At 43.6% G+C, this 21,020-nt stretch overlaps 1 protein-coding gene across 2 annotated transcripts in view; it reads left to right on the top strand.

Annotated features, from left to right (window-relative positions):
• Positions 1–21,020, top strand: part of FARS2 (phenylalanyl-tRNA synthetase 2, mitochondrial) — a 203,221-nt gene that overhangs the window by 56,352 nt on the left and 125,849 nt on the right. For both annotated transcript variants that reach the window (XM_035126402.2, XM_035126401.2), the window contains one exon: positions 2,971–3,102. In XM_035126402.2, coding sequence (XP_034982293.1) covers positions 2,971–3,102 — 132 coding nt within the window. The remainder of the gene's footprint in view (positions 1–2,970; positions 3,103–21,020) is intronic.

Genomic DNA, 21,020 nt, shown 5'->3' with positions numbered 1-21,020 from the left:
CAGGGAAACACAGTTAGTGTTAGAATTCAAGCAATATGTTGGCACATTTGGAAGCTGTTAAAGAGAGTTATTTTTAGCAGAAAATCTAGCAAAGAATATTGTAATTAAAACTCCTACACAAATAATAAGGTGTCTAACAGTCCTTTTTTGCTGTCAATAATTTTCCTGTTTGGGGTTGGTATGAATACTTGTCATTTTTGCTTCATACAATCAACCCATGTCACCTCTCTGTTTTGAAACTATCTTTGTACATGATCCTGGATAAAATGTATTGGGTTTTTTGTGTGCAAGCTGATGACAACATTACACTGAAGGTAAACAGGGCAATAAGCAATCTTTCCAATGGCCAGCAAAACAGGGACTTTTAAACAGTGGCCTCATATTTGTGGACTGCAATCCCATGTAGGATAAGACAAGCCTCTACTGTGCAATGTTTAAATGGCCTCTGAATATTCATCTCACCTGGTTTTAATTGGACTGCATAATTGCAGACTGTTTTTATTATGCTTTATAATTCTGGGGCCTGGGCTGGTTATGTGTGAGCTTTTTACGGGAGTTTTTCCTTGCTGTATCTGGAGAAGCCAAGGCAGGGGGTGGGGGTTTAAATCTGGAACCTTTGGCATGCAAAGCATGTTCTCCATCTCTGATCTATGGCCCTTCAAAGCTCTTCCCATGGCTTCACTTTCTCAGTAATCTTGGCAGCCGGTAAGGCCGGTGTTATCAAGCTGAGTCCAAAATAATAGTGACTTGCCTAAGGCTACCTCCCTTGTAAATACAATGCTGGATAATGGATTGCCATTCGTCCATACTTCTTTTAATATGTATAGAAATGTAATTGATCTTCGGCAACATGGCAAAGCAATGTATACTGCAAAGCGTTTGTTGCTTTCTCTCGGATTTGTGCTCCCTACAAATTGGATGTGTTGTGTTTGTGTCACAGTCATATTGTTTGTTTATTTAAAAAAATACTTGCGTACCACGATTTCATTAGAAAAAAAGGCAATGCTGTTTACAACACACACACACACACACACACACACACACACACACACAGATTAACATCGTGTAAAATTTAAACTTACAGATCACCTGCTAACTGCTACAAAAAAATATTTTTTAAAAAATTGTCTTTATATGCCTGGCTACACGGTTGGGGCTAAGATTGAGGAGACCCATGTCCAAATTCCCCACTTACTGGATGACCTTGGGACAGTCACTATCTGCCAGCCTAACCTACCACACAGGGTTGTTGTGAAGGTGAAATCAAGGTAGAGGACCATGTATGCTACCTTGAATGTCTCAGAAGAAAGGAGAGGTACAAATATAGCAAATAAACAAATCATCGAAGAACATCTTGTAGAGCACTAGACCAGGAGCCACTTGAGCAAACAACAACAACCCTCTTGATAACCCTTTGTAGTCACATCAACCCATTAATTATTACCATGCACATTTACCTGTTATTCCTATAAATCAAGGCTGGGATAACCCGTAGCCTTCCAAATGTTGCTGGACTTCAAGTCCCATCATCCCTGACCATGGGATGTGTTGCACAGGAGCCAACTTTGAGGGGTCGTGTGGGCTTCGGCCTCCACAAAGTTAATGGGCATTCCCATTCAAATGGGGTGTGTGCGCGCACACAGCATCATGTGACCGATTATGTGGAGTGGGGCTTACCTGGGCCCCCACAATATTTTATGCAAATTGGCACCCCTGCTGTGTTGGTTGGGGGCTGATGGGAACTGGAGTTTCATCTGGAGGGCCGCAGATCTGCAAGTGTTATAAACATACTGCATACAGCAAATATTTGTTTTGCTCTTAAGCCGCTTTGGACTTCCCTTGGGAAGCAGAAATGGGGTATAAGGAATAAGTGAGGAAGATATTCCACTGAGGCAGGTTCCTGTGTGCAAAGCTGCACACCCCCCCCCCCCCGCTTCTGCCACATTTCACCTCTGGCCCTGTGCCTGCTGCTTGTTGCTCTCTTCTTGCCATCCTGCTTTTCCAGAGCTGTCTGAAAGTGGCGAGGTTTGGGTCACCTGTGCCACAAAGTGAGAGTCTTACAACTCAATTGTAAGTTGCACTGCAGGGGGCTGGACTAGATTACCCTTGGGGTCCCTTCCAGTTCTACAATTCTATGATTTCCTCCTCCCCCAAGACCATTTCCTTTATCCAGTGCCTTTGGTGTGCGAGAGTTTCCCCTCGCCATTTGGTTAATGGCACTTCGTTGTGTATATGTATTGGAAATATACCTGTACAGTACTTGATTAAATAGTTTTTAATTCATTATGAAACTCTATAAAATAGTCACAGGGGAGCCACAAATCAGAGGAGAAGAATGTTGTATTTAAAAGGGTGCAATAGTGCAAAAGAACACATGCCACCCTATGGAAATTTGCTTTGCTAAAAGAGGTCATTAAGGTAACAGCTTTAAAAAAAGAATAAGAATAAGTTTCAGTTAGTAGAACAAGCAACTCTTAATCTCAGGGTTGTGGGTTTGAGCCCCACGTTGGGCAAAAGATTCCTGCATTGCAGGGGTTGAGCTAGATGACCCTGGTGGCCCCTTTCCAACTCGATGATTCCATGATTCTTTATCTCTGGGGAGCTGTTAGTCATTTCAGGTTACTGAGCCCAACAAAATTACCTGCTTTGCAGGAAAATCTTGGGCTCATTTTCCCGCCATGCCAGGTGGTTGCTGCAGTTTGACAAATGATTGATTTGGTTTTAAAGGGTGCCTGAGTTGCCCAAAGTGTTTTTCCTATTAGAAAAGCCATGAGTGCTTCCCCCCCCCCAACAACGACTCTTCACAATATCCAAGCTTTATTGCCTTGCACTCACAAAAAGTGCTGTAAATTTCTATTTGTTTTCTGTGGCTTGCAGTAATTGATGTTGCTAACTGAAGGGCAAGTTTTGCTAAGGGTGGGAGAAGCAAGCATCTTAATCACCCCCCTTTTTTTGGTTTATATGGCACAGATCTCGAGATTAGATGGGTGGACTGCTACTTCCCATTTACTCACCCTTCCTTTGAAATGGAGATCAACTTCCAAGGAGAGTGGATGGAAGTCTTGGGCTGTGGAGTCATGGAGCAGCAGCTGGTGAACTCAGGTATGAAAAAAACGCCTTTGCTTCATTGACATCTCTATTAGCAGAGGCTTCCAGCGCAATCAGTTTCACGTTCCAGCACGTTGCCTCTGCTCGTAGCACATGCTCGCCGTACACCCACAGATCTGCATTAGCAGCAGTGCCTGCTAACAGCTCGGAGACAGAGAGCAGACACTGTGTGCTGCACCGCGAGGTTACCGCATTAATTGGTAAACCAGAAACTCACACCTCAGTCCCAATTATGCACAGTGTAGTGGGCGGGAGCTCATTTTGTTTTGGAGGCGGAATCATGCGCAGATTGTATTGTCTCCAAAGAAGTGTGAATATCCTTGGGTGCAACACAGGGTTGCTCAGCTTTGGGAAGGCTGTAGCACCTCTGCAGATGGTGTCAGGACTCAGTTTGAGCAAGGACTTCTCACCAAAAAGGCCAGTTTTTAATGTAAGAGGCTGGACCACATAATTATTTACTTTTACCCCAAGAAGCCCCTTCATGGATCAATGCCTTGTCGTGGCGAAGGGGCTTGAATAACTCAGAGAAGCTATGAGCTATGCCATGCAGGGCCACCCAAGATGGACAGGTCATAGTGGAGAGTTTTGACTAAACGTGATCCACCTGGAGAAGGAACTGGCAAGCCACTCCAGTATCCCTGCCAAGAAAACTCCATGGACAAAGACAACAGGCATATAAAAGTTATGACGCTGGAAGATGAGCCCCTCAGGTCGGAAGGCGTCCAACATGCTACTGAGGAAGAGCGGAGGACAAGTACAAGTAGATTCAGAGCTGATGAAGCGGCTGGGCCAAAGCCGAAAGGACGCTCAGCTGCGGATATGCCTGGAAGCGAAAGGAAAGTCCGATGCTGTAAAGAAAAATATTGCATAGGAACCTGGAATGTAAGAACCATGAATAGAGGTAAGCTGGATGTGGTCAAAAATGAGATGACAAGAATAAATATCGACATCCTGGGCATCAGTGAACTAAAATGGAAGGGAATGGGTGAATTCAGTTCGGGTGACTATCATATCTACTACTGTGGGCAAGAATCCTGTAGAAGAAATGGAGTGGCCCTCATAGTCAACAAAAGAGTGGCAAAAGCTGTAATGGGATGCAATCTCAAAAATGACAGAATGATCTCGATACGAATCCAAGGCAGACCTTTTAACATCACAGTAATCCAAGTTTATGCACCAACTACCGGTGCTGAAGAAAGTGAAATTGACCAATTCTATGAAGACCTACAACACCTTCTAGAAATGACACCAAAGAAGGATGTTCTTCTCATTACAGGGGATTGGAATGCTAAAGTAGGGAATCAAGAGATAAAAGGAACAACTGGCAAGTTTGGCCTTGGAGTTCAAAACGAAGCAGGGCAAAGGCTAATAGAGTTCTGTCAAGAGAACAAGCTGGTCATCACAAACACTCTTTTCCAACAACACAAGAGACGACTCTACACATGGATATCACCAAATGGGCAGCATCGAAATCAGATTGATTATATTCTCTGCAGCCAAAGATGGAGAAGCTCTATACAGTCAGCAAAAACAAGACCTGGAGCTGACTGTAACTCAGATCATCAGCTTCTTATAGCAAAATTCCAGCTTAAACTGAAGAAAGTAGGAAAAACCACTGGGCCAGTAAGATACAATCTGAATAAAATCCCTTATGAATACACAGTGGAAGTGAGGAACAGGTTTAAGGATTTAGATTTGGTGGACAGAGTGCCTGAAGAACTATGGATGGAGGCTCGTAACATTATACAGGAGGCAGCAACGAAAACCATCCCAAGGAAAAGGAAATGCAAGAAGGCAAAATGGCTGTCCAACGAGGCCTTACGAATAGCGGAGGAGAGGAGGCAAGCAAAATGCAAGGGAGATAGGGAAAGATACAGGAAACTGAATGCAGATTTCCAAAAAACAGCAAGGAGAGATAAGAGGGTCTTCTTAAATGAGCAATGCAAAGAAATAGAGGAAAACAATAGAATGGGGAAAACCAGAGATCTGTTCAAGAAAATTGGAGATATGAAAGGAACATTTCGTACAAAGATTACCATAATCAAGGACAAAAGTGGTAAGGACCTTACAGAAGCAGAAGACATCAAGAAGAGGTGGCAAGAATACACAGAGGAATTATACCAGAAAGATATGGAGGTCTCGTACACCCCAGGTAGTGTGGTTGCTGACCTTGAGCCAGACATCTTGGAGAGTGAAGTCAAATGGGCCTTAGAAAGCACTGCTAATAACAAAGCCAGTGGAAGTGATGATATTCCAGCTGAACTATTTAAAATTTTAAAAGATGATGCTGTTAAGGTGCTACACCCAATATGCCAGCAAGTTTGGAAAACTCAGCAATGGCCAGAGGATTGGAGAAGATCAGTCTACATCCCAATTCCAAAGAAGGGCAGTGCCAAAGAATGCTCCAACTACCGCACAATTGCGCTCATTTCACACGCTAGCAAGGTTATGCTTAAAATTCTACAAGGCAGGCTTAGGCAGTATGTGGACCGAGAACTCCCAGAAGTGCAAGCTGGATTTCGAAAGGGCAGAGGAACCAGAGACCAAATAGCAAACATGCGCGGGATTATGGAGAAAGCTAGAGAGTTCCAGAAAAACGTCTACTTCTGCTTCATTGACTATGCAAAAGCCTTTGACTGTGTCGACCACAGCAAACTTTGGCAAGTTCTTAAAGAAATGGGAGTGCCTGATCACCTCATCTGTCTCCTGAGAAATCTCTATGTGGGACAAGAAGCTACAGTTAGAACTGGATATGGAACAACTGATTGGTTCAAAATTGGGAAAGGAGTACGACAAGGTTGTATATTGTCTCCCTGCTTATTTAACTTATATGCAGAATTCATCATGCGAAAGGCTGGACTAGATGAATCCCAAGCCGGAATTAAGATTGCCGGAAGAAATATCAACAACCTCAGATATGCAGATGACACAACCTTGATGGCAGAAAGCGAGGAGGAATTAAAGAACCTTTTAATGAGGGTGAAAGAGGAGAGCGCAAAATATGGTCTGAAGCTCAACATCAAAAAAACCAAGATCATGGCCACTGGTCCCATCACCTCCTGGCAAATAGAAGGGGAAGAAATGGAGGCAGTGAGAGATTTTACTTTCTTGGGCTCCTTGATCACTGCAGATGGTGACAGCAGTCACAAAATTAAAAGACGCCTGCTTCTTGGGAGAAAAGCAATGACAAACCTAGACAGCATCTTAAAAAGCAGAGACATCACCTTGCCGACAAAGGTCCGTATAGTTAAAGCTATGGTTTTCCCAGTAGTGATGTATGGAAGTGAGAGCTGGACCATAAAGAAGGCTGATCGCCGAAGAATTGATGCTTTTGAATTATGGTGCTGGAGGAGACTCTTGAGAGTCCCATGGACTGCTAGAAGATCAAACCTATCCATTCTTAAGGAAATCAGCCCTGAGTGCTCCCTGGAAGGACAGATCGTGAAGCTGAGGCTCCAATACTTTGGCCACCTCATGAGAAGAGAAGAATCCTTGGAAAAGACCCTGATGTTGGGAAAGATTGAGGGCACTAGGAGAAGGGGACGACAGAGGACAAGATGGTTGGACAGTGTTCTCGAAGCTACGAACATGAGTTTGACCAAACTACGGGAGGCAGTGCAAGACAGGAGTGCCTGGCGTGCTATGGTCCATGGGGTCACGAAGAGTCGGACACGACTAAACGACTAAACAACAACAACCCCAAGAAGGCTACCAGAGGAGCTGGCAGTTGTCGTCAGGCTTACAGTTTAAAAGATGACAAAGAAAAAGAGATTGGGAGAGAGGCAGGGAAAAGCAAGTATCAAGCGCACTTCTTAAAAATGCACCATTTGGGACAGAAGCAGTTCAAATAGCCTGACGGTTTAGCTGCCACTTGGTGTATACCAGAAGGCGTATCTCCACCCCCATCCTTCAGCCTGGACACTGAGATCCAGCACTGAGGACCTTCTGGCGGTTCCCTCACTAAGAGAAGTGAAGTTACAGGGAGCCAAGCATAGGTGTGCCCCTAAAAATTTTCAATCACCCTGGTAGGCCCTCCCCTCCCAACGCTGCGCCGTTGATCAGGGCACATACCGCTCTACTCAGTATTTTCAAGGTTTCAGGAAATCCTAAAGCATCCTTCAGTTGTCACTGTTTGGCCAGCTAACAGCTTGTTTAATGTGTCGGTTAAAAAAAATGACAAGGCACTGAAAAAGTTGCCAATAAAGGTCTTTATATGAACACACACGCACAAAACATTATGACAGATTGAAGTTGAGCATTGGAATCTTATTAGCTATGCTTCTTCCTTTTTTAAGATACGAAATGCTTCTCTTGGGAGTGTGCCTGTTCAAGCAACGGTTGCCTTGTTCCCTATACGTAAGCAATAAGAGGAATATGGTAGGAACATTGAGGGTAAATCAAAAGGCACAATCCTTGTCCCCAGCGAGTTTGAAACATCAGAGCATCGTCACATGTAATTTATGATGAAAAGAGTTTGTTCCTTGGAGGGAAACCTGAGGACATTTCAGGTTTCAGTGAAGTCTCCAAACCTTTTGAGGTTTCCCTTTTTTGAACGTTTAGTTGTGAGTGAAGAATTTCATTGCACTGCTTCTTCATGTCTTATAGATTCTTTGTCGGACCTCTTATCCTCTGTGTTCCGAAAGATAATGCCGCACTGAAGAGTATTTTACTGAGAAACCTTTCTTTGATTTGTTAAGAAACCTTTCCTTGATTTCACTTATTTTTGAATAGAAGTATGCACTGAACCGCTGAAAAGTCAGAGAAAGGGAAGGGCAAAAGCTTTAGCAGGTGTTGCTTTCTTCCGCCTCTGATTTTCTTTCTCTTTGGGCTTCTTGGTTAAAGATTCTGCAACCCTTGTGTCTCGCTTCCTAGAGTGTGTTTCAGCTTCCTCTCTATCCTATACCTGAAAGTGAACTTCATAGCACATGGCTCACGCCTATAGTGAAATTTGGAACTGCGGAAAGTAAAATCTGTTCCTTGGCCTGCTTTCACACAGGACAGCCTTAGCATGATGAATGTAGAATATACCTGACCATGAGAAGTAAGCAACTGGACACCCCAATATAGCAGCCTAAGCCTAGTTTTAAGTTTACTAAAAATAAACTCCACTGTTTTCAGTGGTGCTTAGTCCCAAGCTGTGGTCTAAACCACTGAGCCTCTTGGGCTTGCCAATCAGAAGGTCGGCGGTTCAAATCCACGCAATGGGGTGTGCTCCCGCTGCTCTGTCCCAGCTCCTGCCAGCCTAGCAGTTTGAAAGTACACCAGTGCAAGTAGATAAATAGGTGGCGGGAAGGTAAACAGTGTTTCCGTGAGCTCTGGTTTCTGTCACGGTGTTCTTTTGCACCAGAAGCAGTTGAGTCATGCTGGCCACATGACCCGGAAAGCTGTCCATGGAAAAACGCCGGCTCCCTCAGCCGGAAAGCGAGATGAGTGCCGCAACCCCGTAGTCTCCTTTGACTGGACTTAACCGTCCAGGGGTCCTTTACCTTTTTACTCCCAGGTTAAGTGTGCTTAGCATTTTAGCCTGAGTCTTTTAAGTCAGGGGCAGGCAAGGGTTTTTTTGTTTTGTTTTTGCAAGAATACCATATTAGCGCCTGCCATTAATGGTGCCTTGGACCAGTTTCGTCCCTAAGGAGCCAGACAGCATGGGAGGTGCAGGCAGGAATATAGACCTAATTCTGTGCCATAGTCAGGCTTTGTTATCCTTCCTGTCCCTCCTCATGGATGTCTTGGACAACTACTGCTACCTGTGCTGCAGGTTGCCCACCATGTCTTAAATTGGGATTCTTATAATAATTAATTATAATTTTATTATTTATACCCTGCCCATCTGGCTGGGTTGCCCCAGCCACTCTGGGCAGCTTTCAACATCTATAAAAACATAAAAAAGTCAAACATTAAAACTTTCCGATACAGGGCTGCCTTCAGTGTCTCCTTGACATCTGACGGGAGGGCGTTCCACAGGGAGGGCTCCACTGCTGAGAAGGCCCTCTGCCAGCTTCCCTGTAGCTTCACTTCTCACAGTGAGGGAACTGCCAGAAGGTCCTTGGAGCTGGACCTCAATGTCCGGGCTGAACGATGGGAGTGGAGACGCTCCTTCAGGTACGCAGGGCCAAGGCTGTTTAGGGCTTCAAAGGTTGGGACTAACGCTTTGAGTTGTGCTTGGAAATGTACTGGGAGCAAGTTTTTCATTAAACTCACAGAATGGGCATACCTGGGTACATCTGAACTCTGGCTGTTCCATTGTGTGCTCGTTGTGAAAATCAGGGGTCTTTAAATTTTTGGCTATTCTTGGTGGCAAACCTAAACTTGTGGTTGCCGAGATACTGACTCTCCTGAGGGGGGAGGAATAGGGCCTTGGCCCAGAGATGCTCGTGAGAACCTCCAGAATGCAGCTGCAAGCCCAGGAGAAGGGCTGTAGCTCATCTGGGCCATATTGTGTTTCCAAGGTGCTTAGGGCAGCCCTAAGATACAGTGTGATACAACGGAGCCCTAGTCTCCCCTAAGCTGGGAACTGCAGATAGAAGATTCAGGAATTATCCTTCCAGTTGTGCTGAGGGCTCCCAGGGCATCAGGAGCAGAGATTGACTGTGGGGATGAACCCTCAGCTTAGGAGGAAGAGTGCTCGTCGCCATTTTGAATGAATTTGTGGGTTGTTCGTGAATAAGTGAAGCATGAAAGGGATTCCACTTTCTTCTCATAACAGTTTCAGAGGTTGTTTATTTGTAACATCAATGTGTTGTGGCACCAGACTATATATGCAACTTTCCATTTAAAGCAAACCAAAGAAAATTGCCCTGTCCTCTTCCTTTTTTGGAGGGAGACATGTTAAATCTGTTGATAGTATGAGCCTGGAGAGTTGGGTGAACCTGGTGGTACGAAATTTCAGAAAACCTTGGCATGCAAAAAATGAATGGAAACGAGAGAGGAAAACACATTGAATGAGGTAAATGTAAGGGATTCTGTGATGGGACATACCTTTCAGACTGCAAGCTGGTTTTTTGGCAATATGGAGTATGCACAAGCCCAGAGATGTGTGTCATACTTTGAATACTGTTAGCACTTATTACAGGCTGTCTATAGCCTATGGCATGGCTCATGTTGTCTACTAATGGCAATAAAATGACCCTCAGGATGGCTTGAATTGCACACCCTTGTGTTAAGCAATTTTCAGTCTGACACGTGGAAAACCGTCCATCACGCATAGTGAGTAATTAACCAGTAGCTAATGGAAAAGGCATGCTCGTGTTACCTTGCAGGCATACTTTTACTTGTTTAATTTATGAATCCGTTCCAAATAAATTTTTGGAGAAGCAGTCTTTTGAAGCATATATCAAGCTGCGGACTGTGTTTTAGAGAAAAGAGCTTTTAATGCTTTGAGCCTTGCAGCTCATATCTTCTTTGCAGAAAATGTCTTATGAGTTGCATAGATGTCATGCAGCAGGTGAGGCAGGTAGCCTGGTCCATCTTCCCAATAGCAACGTCTCTGTGTTTGGAAAATGCAATTACTCGTCGATGAGATTAACCATGTGCGTTGGGCCTGGCTTTGGTGAATTTGGGAAAGTCCATGAAGCTCAGCTAGCCGGGAGTCTTGAATGTGGGGCAAACCATTCTGGTGATGGCATTTGCAAATGCAGCTCAGGTTGACTGGGCTGGAGAGGCCAGTGAACAAATCATTGTGTGTATCACCTCTGCCTCTTTGACCTTGACTTGATATTCAGCACAGTCCTAAAAGGGAGTGTCAGAACTATACTGCTGATCACTTGAATGTAAGGGTGGACAGAAAAGGAAGCCATCTCTTTCTTGTTCAGTAGCACAAAACAAAATGGGGTGGCAGCTGGTATTGGTTCTCTTTTATTTGAACAAAATCTCTCTGAAGTACAGTAGTAAATTTTGGTTATCACCACATGGGGACTCCCACATAAGAAATCTTCACTATGAGCCACTGTGAAGGACAAATAGTGTCAAGGGCACTTGAACGTGTCAAAAAGTAAAATGCGAATCAGTTCTTAAAGTTGCTCATAGATTTATAGTACGTTTTTAAGACTTGCCTGTCAGGCTGTCTGTATGGAAATGTGATGTGTGAATCAGCTCTTAATTTCTATCTAAAATGGCTGTGACAAAACCAGAAGGGAAAAACATAGTTTGATAAATTAACACCTGTGCCACAAAAACCTGTCATTTTGTTCATCGTTACTTAGATTTCTGGCTGAACAATGAGTTGTTTTTCAAGGCAAAAACAAAACTGTGAGGGAAAGTTTTTGGGCAGTGAGCCAGGTGCAGTGATATTTCTCATTTCTCATATTCAGTTACTTATTTCAACGTATTGCCTACCCAAAGGCTGAAGGTGCATCATGGGTGTACAAAGGAAGAAGTGCATCATGGGTGTACAAAAGAGAGAGGGGTGTGGAATGCCCTCTTGAGGGTGTTGCACCTGGCACCAACACTGTGCGTTGGCATATACACTATGCCCAGATATGTTACATAATGATATTTTCAGCTGGTTGTATGCTTTTGCTTCTCAACTGCATTGCACTGTTGGTTTGCTGTATAAGATGTTTGCAACTTTAAATATATTTGTATACTAACCTGAAATCCAGGTTTGGATAAAGGGATGGTTTAGATGGTTTATACATTTTAAAAAGAAATATTAAGGCCTGTTCTGCTAGTCGAAGAAAGCGCCTGCTAGCACAACAGCCCCCCCCCTGTTCCTTCCATGTACCCTCTGAGCTTTTTCCAAATCAGGTATGGAGAAGTGGGAGAACCCCTAGAACAGTGAGCAGGGGAGGACAGGGAGAGATTGCCCCACCAGGCAAGACAGAACAGTCTCCGTAGCATTGCGTTGAATTCCACCCTTAAAACGTAGATGCATAAGGCTCTAATCCTAATGCCACTTAGCTGGGAGTAAGCCCCAATGGAATTCAACGGGACAAAGTGAGTGAGTAGATAGGATTTCCTCAATAGCCTTTTCCTCATTTGTCTTTGAAGAGCTCCGTAGCTCCACAACTGGCATGGTTGGGCGCTGCAGCCCACCTGCCCTTCAGTCGGTCAAGTTGCTTCTTCTTCTTGGGGGTGGAGGTAGAGGGGGAGCAGGGAGAGGTAGCAGTGAGAGTGGCACATTGCAGACTCAGTGGCACGAGTGCCGGATTGGTTCTTCTGGTACATTTGCACCGTGCCGGCTTCGTCACCACCTTGTCGCTCCCCCTATACTTTCTGGTAAGCAGTAGCGATGTGACCGACGAAGAGATCAGGTGAGCAGCAGCAGCATCCTACCATGTCATCCACTGCTGGGTTTTTCTTGTGTTGCATACAGGTCTCTGATGCAATCTCAGATATATTCAGTGAAAGGATCTTGGGCAATGGGGCTGGAAAATGCCTCTGCCTGAGATCTTAAGAAAACCGCTGTTCGTCAGAGAAAGATGGGACTGATAAAGAATAAGACAGCTTCATATGTTTCTGTATGTTCCTTCTTGCTCCCTCATCCCAATTCCTCCTCCTCTGGTTCTCTTTCTTTCAACCAGACCAAATCCCTTTATCTTCTCCAGCTTGCTTTTAAACTTGCACTTAGATATTGAATGGTTAGGCTGCCCCATTTACTTTTCTCCTTTTCTTTTCATTAGCCAGCCTCATAACCTTGCCCAATTATCCTCCACTCACCTCCATCACTCCTCTCCACTTAAGGCAGTGGTTAAGTTGGTGGCAGTGGAAGCTGTGAATGTTTGTGCTCTCCCACTATCTGTTGCTCATAGCTACACCCACGCACAGTGTGTTAAAAACATATGCATCATTTGTTTTCTCCTTCTCCTGTAATTTGTCTTTATGCCTATATTTAATTTGCCGCTGAGATTTTTTTTGAGCTTGCATTTTGTCTTAAGAGAAGCCTGTAATGTTTTGGAAATGTTGACTCCTCTGATTTTATCGTTTCTGACACATCCATTATGTATGCTGCAGTTTGATATTCGTTGGAAGAATCAATATAGCCTTGCTCACAATCTGTGTGTGTTTGGATAGGAGGAACAAATATTGTCTTGTTGTATGATAATCCCATTACATCTTTTTTCTAAGAAGCAAGTTATTTGTTTGAAAGGAAGGCTGGATTTCTGAAAGTTGTGGTTCTCTCTTGAACTTCTGCTGGGGTTCCATGTGGTACACAGCTTTGCTTCTGCTTGCATAGCGAGCAGACAAGCTGGCAGTTTAGCATAAGACAGGGCTTCTGAATGCAGAAGTACAGGTCTTCCGTGCGGATAAAGCTCTGTAGTGGATTAAGGAAAAACTTGCATGCAATGTGATACAAAGTGAGCAGGGATCATATCTGTTTAACTATAGTCTCTTGGAAATTAAGAACTGGGCAAAGATTTATAGGGAATTCTATGTGTAAGGATACCCATGGTTTATGGAAAAACAAGTTTTGCAAACTACACTGCCAGTCACTAAATGAAGAAAAAAACTATCTAAAGAAATATCATCCAGGCATTCATACAATTAAGTGGCTATGAGCCCTTTTTGGTATCTGGTAACTTAGATGAAATTACTGCAATCTACCCTGAGCCCATGGAGCACGGGTGGCGCTGTGGTCTAAACCACTGAGCCTCTTGGGCTTGCCGATCGGAAGGTCGGTGGTTCGAATCCCCGCGATGGGGTGAGCTCCCATTGCTTGGTCCCAGCTCCTGCCAACCTACAAGTTTGAAAGCACACCAAAAAAGTGCAAGTAGATAAATAGGTACCACTCTGGCAGGAAGGTAAACGGTGTTTCCATGCGCTGCTCTGATTCGCCAGAAGTGGCATAGTCATGCTGGCCACATGACCCAGAAAAACTGTCTGTGGACAAACGTTGGCTCCCTTGACCTGTAAAGCGAGATGAGGGCCGCAACCCCAGAGTCGTCTGCGACTGGACTTAACTGTCAGGGGTCCTTTACCTTTACCTTTATACATGAAGCAAAGAGGGTATAGAGCACATTCCTAAATTTTGGGTTATTAGTCTGTGGTTAGGTTCCAGGATGGAGGGAAGCATAGCTCAGTGGAAAAATAGCACAGGTGGGAAGAGAGGTAAGCACAGGAATTGTCACACAAACGTATATACACGCAACACCCAGGAGATTCTCACAACACTAAAGGAACTGCATTCTATATAGCTCTCACAACAAGTAATGAAAGTCTACATCACATTTTCACAAGGTGGTTGACATCCATGCTCCAAAAAGGAAATGTGAAGACTGTGTGCAATAAATGGGAAATAAGCATGCATTTATTGCATTAGGAAGATGCAAGGTTGAATCCAGACTAAGTTGCACTTACGGTAGTTCCCAGTGAAATCAACGTGAAAAGAAAATAATGAGAGAACCAAGTCTGGAACCAGCATATTGTATAGAAAAGCCCTTGGCAAGGATTTTGCAATTCTCGAAAGGCCTGGAGTTGGACTGAGAAATACAGAAGTTGTTCACTTCTGTAAGGGGAAGTCATCTTAGATTCTGAACAGAGCTGCCACACTGCAGCACAGAACTGAGACCGAAGTGTGTTGCTCAATGAAGAGCCTAGAAGTGTGGCTGATCATTATTTTTCCATAGGAGATGGTGTGTACTTAGTAAGCCAGGTGTACGTGTGTTTGGGTTGTGGGAAGGGATTGATGTCGTTGAAGTACTAGAGAAGGGTATTGGGACAGAGGGGTATTGATTGGAAGATTGGTTTGTGTCAATTTGGTAAACCTCACCTGCCCTCTGCTTAGTGCTCTCATTTGTTAGACAGATACATTCAATTAGGAGCTGCGTTAGAAAAGGTTGGGTAGTCTATGTCAGGAACAACCCGTACAAATTGTTGTCACTTAGGGTATTCTATATTTATTGTGTTTCTAGCCATCTTTTCCTCCAGGTTGTTGTACACAGTTCTCCCCCCTACCTCACAACAACCCCGAGAAGCAACTTAGGCTGAGAGATTGTGACTGGCCCAAGATCACCCTGTGAGCTATATGGCTGAATGGGGATTTGAACTCGTCTCCCAGGTCCTAGTCAAACACACTGACCACTACTCCACACTGGGTAGACAGTCCTGGGTCAATGGATCAATAACATGACTTGCTACAAGGCTGCTTTCTGTATTCCTAATCATCTAAAAACATTTCTCAGCACCAAATGTAAGAAAGAAGCTGGAATAGTCTCACATTCCTGACTTTTTCTGGGACTGAATGGCCCTCGCCCAACAGTGAAAGATGGAGCCCAAATATTTATTACTAGTATTCTGCCCATTTCAAATGAACAAGTCAATAAAAAGTGTCAGCTGCTCCAGATGCTTAAAAGTATTTTTTCCACCTAAATAGCACCAATGAATTATTAACCAATTTTAAAGTGATGTCTCATTTTTCATGAGCACTTCAGACACAATTAGGTTATGCAATCTGATGATTATATAAGAAGCACCAATAAGTACTGGGGTCTGCATTACAATGAAGTTACAGGGAGCCTTTATACTGAATAGTGTATGCAACATAAGAGCTGCTGCTATATAATGCTTTTTTAAAAAAAGAGATAGAATTAATGCTATTTTAGTAGGCTCACAGAAATGTTCTAATGTTCCAAGGATTATTTTTTTTTTAATGCTTGTCTGAATAGACCAAAAGCCTTGACATTCTGAGTCTCTCCCCCCCCTCCTTTTTCTTTCTGGAAATAAATGTTAAGTGTCTTTCTTAGTCTAGCGGGTGAAGAAGCTGTTCCCAGGCTGATTGGCACAATTTTGTTTTACCTCTTCTGCAGCACCCGCTGGCAGCCTAAGGTGAGCCTGACCTTTTGCTGGCTCACCTCCCTCTCTTGCAATGCACATCTTTTGCATGGCAAGAGGTGTATCTCAAGAGCAGAAGAAAACTCCTGCATTCTTCCTAGGCCCTCGGTGTGGTCATTGCCCTTAGACTTAGGATCTCGTAGGAGGAAGAAAGGATCAGATATGCAACTAATTGGAGCTCCTAATCAAAGCAGGACTTTTATGTAGTGAAGCGCCCTCTCTTCTCCCCACCCAAAAGAATCTAGGGCAAAGAGTGAGCTGAATAAGGAATAAAGACAAATATAAAAGGGGCACTCATAGTGGGCTCCTGGGTTTCTCCTGGAGCTGAAATGAGAGACGCCCATACAAGTGCATCAAATGCTGGTGTAGCAGTCCATACTTTTCTCATTCTTAAATTGGGGCACCCACCTTAAGAAAAAAAAAGTTGCCTGTATATTTGTGTTATGTTTATTATCCTTTAAAAAAAGAAAAGAAATAAGTACAAAACTAACTTGGGATCCAGGTTGAACGAAGAGTTCTTGGTGACCTTTTGGGAACTGATAAGTGCTGTCCATAGTCAGCTTCTGCTGTAAATAAATAAATAAAAAAACACCTTTTATTTTGCCTCCAAAGCTCAATCCTGGAGATGAATAAGCATATATTGAACTGAGTGCAGCGAGATGTTTCCAGAAGAGCCCCACTGCTCTAAAAAATGTTTTGTCTGTCTTCATCATATGACGTTCAGATGCCTAAAGGGAAAGGGAAAGGTACCCCTGACTGTTAGGTCCAGTCGCGGACGACTCTGGGGTTGCGGCACTCATCTTGCTCTATAGGCTGAGGGAGCCAGCATGACTAAGCCGCTTCTGGTGAACCGGAGCAGCGCATGGAAACGCCGTTTACCTATTTATCTACTTGCACTTGACGTGCTTTTGAACTGCTAGGTGGGCAGGAGCTGGGACCGAACAACGGGAGCTCACCCCGTGCGCGGGGATTCGAACTGCCGGCCTTCTGATCGGCAAGCTCTAGGCCCTTCACCTGCCTAAAATGACCCCAAAAAGTTAGGGCCAGTCAGAATTTTGAAAGGGGTGTGTGTGCTTAAACTAGCAATCTAAGCAAGATTGCAAAGTATTTGAGCATGAACTGTCCAGACAGCAAATGTACGTTTGGGAAGACCTGATTAAAGCAATTTGTACCTGTTTGCTTGCTTATTCCTAGTTCCCTGTCTTATGGGCTGTAATATTAAATCAACACAGAATGTTGGAAGGTGTAGCTTGAATTTGTCTCAATAGCAGAGCGAGAGCTATTTAGCAACAGCCAGATGCAGTGTTCCACTGCATGGAATGCAGATGTTGGTTTCGTATTGGAGTGCAGTATTAGAAACTCAGGTATTTAAGCTAGGTGCCAAATCGCTCCTTAAACCAAGATTGCAGTCGCCAGAATGGAATGCCTAGTTGCCATTTTGGGGGAAGACAGCTCTAAAGTCTTATTTTTCGAATGATGGGCTGACTGTGATTCTCAGTTGAACATCTAACTAGTTCAGATGGCAACCTTGAGCTAGATTAAGAACTTTGAGAACTTAAAGAAGAAAAGTCACTTGATCCAGGGACAGTCCACATGCAGGTGAAACTCGGAAAATTAGAATATCATCGAAAAGTGCATTTATTTCAGCAATGCAACTTAAAAGGCGGAACCAATATATGAGACATGCAAGGCAAGATATGTCAAACCTTTATTTGTTGTAATTGTAATTATTTGTCGTTAGGCAGGTCAATTATAAATGGAATGTAATTAATGAACTGTAATAGCAATGTTTATTTTTGTATTATTGTAACTATTTGTTTTATTACTGTGGAATTTCCAAAAGAAAGCATTTGTAAAAATTAAAATAAATAATAATAATAATAATAATAAGTTGCATTACTGAAATAAATGCACTTTTTGATGATATTCTAATTTTCTGAGTTTCACCTGTATATATTGGCCTATTCCAGCCTCTTTTTTTCTTAATGGTGACTGCTCCTGCTCAGGCTGCACAGAAAAAAGCATTTTGGTTCGAGAAATTCATTCTGAGTGTGCAGATAAATTGTAACTGATAGACATCTACAGGATGGGGTATTAGTGTGTGAAAACAGTCCAGATTCAATGATCCCCCAGATTGTGGAGATGCCAGGCGGCATCCTGGTGCCCACTTGGTCGCAAGTGGTCCAAGCCCAGGTGCAAAACGCGCCTGGCTAATTTCAAACACTGTTGGAATGCCACCACCTGTAACATCTAAAGGAAGACAAGAGACATCTCACTGTTATGTCTATGATAGATCAAAACGCTCCCTGATATGCTAACTTTTCAAGCATCAAATTTTTGATATAGGGAACATTCAGGTGGTGTGACAGCACTTCTTGGCAGCCTGAAATTTAATGGCACACTTTCAAAGAACTCTAGTACAGATTGGAACACACAACACACGTGTTTACGGAGCATTTCCTCCCATATGTACAATGGAACCTCGGTTTATGAACACCTCAGTTTATGAATTTTCAGTTTACGAACACCGCAGACCCATCTGGAATGGATTACCTGTAATTCACTTTCCATTACTTTCAATGGGAAAGTTCGCTTCAGTTTATGAACGCTTCAGTTTATGAACAGACTTCCGGAACCAATTGTGTTCATAAACCGAGGTATCACTGTATTGCTTCCACTTCCCTTCCTCGTTGAATTTTGATCAGCTAGAGAGATTACGATGTTTCGTCTGCCACACCCTTCACCCAAACGAGAGCTTTTTGTGTGTGTGTGTGTACCAAGCCTGAGCGGTAATATACAAAATGTGCAAAATTTTAATTTGTGCTTAAAATGATTGTGAAAAACTAATCATGGTGAAATTCAAGGAACGAGGTGTGCGTGAAATGCAGCAGGCTGCAAATGTGATGGCTTTGTGAACAGAGTATGTGTAATCGTAGGGCGAAAAGCCTTCCTGGCTCCAAGTATCCTAACTGCAATGGCAATAAGATAAAAAAAAATATATAGTTTTCTTCCGTTTGTGCTAAAGAGAATTTCTCTCGCTATTATAATCAAAGGCTTCTAAAAACAAACAAACAAACAAACCTCACATTAACTTGTTTTCCGGAACATGTTTTGAGTGCAGGCAAGTACTGAGGATTTGGAGATTGCGGGGCGGGAGAAGTGTCTGAGTCAGAGAGTGAGTGACTGTGGCACATAAAACGTTTAGCTAATGAATTATTCCAAAAGAACAAGTAGATGGAAGGGAAATCCTTCCTGTGACTCATAGTAGTGCAGACTATATTGGCCACTTTTGTTCTGCACTGTCAGTGACTGGAATTCCTAATGCATCATTGACAAAAAGTTCTTGCTTATGGAGTTGGTGATGCACCTGAGTGCATTGCAGATTTTACAGGGGGGGGAAGGCCCTTCCAAGTAGGAGTAGCATAAAACCCACATGTAGGTGGTCACATCAGACAATATTTCGTATGCATAGTTCTTGCTGGATAGTTCCCATGCTGAAAACCAAGTTAAACTGCAGTTTCTTGTGGAATGTTATGCAGCTGAAACCTTTAGGTTTAGGTTGTTGTTGTTGTTTAGTTGTTTAGTCGTGTCCGACTCTTCGTGACCCCCTGGACCAGAGCACGCCAGGCACTCCTGTCTTCCACTGCCTCCCGCAGTTTGGTCAAACTCATGTTCGGAGCTTCGAGAACACTGTCCAACCATCTCGGCCTCTGACGTCCCCTTCTCCTAGTGCCCTCCATCTTTCCCAACATCAGGGTCTTTTCCAAGGATTCTTCTCTTCTCATGAGGTGGCCAAAGTATTGGAGCCTCAGCTTCAGGATCTGTCCTTCCAGTGAGCACTCGGGGCTGATTTCCTTAAGAATGGATAGGTTTGATCTTGCAGTCCATGGGACTCTCAAGAGTCTCCTCCAGCACCACAATTCAAAAGCATCGATTCTTCGGCGATCAGCCTTCTTTATGGTCTTTATGGACCATAAAGAAGGTTTAGGTTAGGTTATGTTAAAGTTGGTTGTTTTTTGGTCAGATTGTCAGCTTAACAGCCCCCAAAGTGTCACATGCGAGATTTAAAAAGAAATAAAACAATAAAATCACCATTCTCGAAATTCAAAAAGCAATACAGCAATACTTTACAAAACAGCAAAGCGATAAATATCAAGGGATCATCAGTGCGTGGATAGCTCAGTTGGTTAGAGCATGGTGCTGATAATGCCAAGGTTGCGGGTTCGATCCTTATATGGGACAGCTGCATATTCCTGCATTGTGGGGGGGGGGACCAGATGATCCTCAGGGTCCCTTCCACCTCTACAGTTCTATGATTCTATGACCACATCTTCAATGACCATAACTCAATGAGAAAACATGGTATTTAGCATCTGCCTGAGTACAGAGGAGGGAACAAAAAAAAACTGATGAGGAAGGGAATGCTAGGAATTCCAAAGACTGTTGCATATACTCTATACAGTTAAAGCAATAATTCTGGGAACTATAGTTTACCCCTTACAGAGCTACAATTCTACAGTTTCTCATGATTCTTTGGTGTGGAAGTATGTGCTGTATGTGCTGTATGTGCTGTAAATGCATGATATCACTGAGGAGAAAGCCTTCTTTCATATATTCATCAGCCTAATTTTGGATAAAAGCCAGCTGTGTTGTTGCTGTTGTTGTTTAGTCGTTTAGTTGTGTCCAACTCTTCGTGACCCCATGGACCAGAGCACGCCAGGCACTCCTGTCTTCCACTGCCTCCCGCAGTTTGGTCAGACTCATGTTGGTAGCTTCGAGAACACTGTCCAACCATCTTGTCCTCTGTCACCCCCTTCTCCTTGTGCCCTCAGTCTTTCCCAACATCAGGGTCTTTTCCAGGGAGTCTTTTCTTCTCATGAGGTGGCCCAAGTATTGTAGCCTCAGCATCAGGATCTGTCCTTCCAGTGAGCACTCAGGGCTGATTTCCTTAAGAATGGATAGGTTTGATCTTGCAGTCCATGGGACTCGCAAGAGTCTCCTCCAGGACCAGAATCCAAAAGCATCAATTCTTCGGCGATCAGCCTTCTCACTTCCATACATCACTACTGGGAAAACCATAGCTTTAACTATACGGACCTTTGTTGGCAAGGTGATGCCTCTGCTTTTTAAGATGCTGTCTAGGT

This window comes from Zootoca vivipara, chromosome 8, assembly GCF_963506605.1.
Source record: "Zootoca vivipara chromosome 8, rZooViv1.1, whole genome shotgun sequence".
Classification (NCBI taxonomy): domain Eukaryota; kingdom Metazoa; phylum Chordata; class Lepidosauria; order Squamata; family Lacertidae; genus Zootoca; species Zootoca vivipara.
The sequence above is the reverse complement of the archived record's forward strand: the minus strand, read 5'-3'. Positions and strand labels throughout refer to the sequence as shown.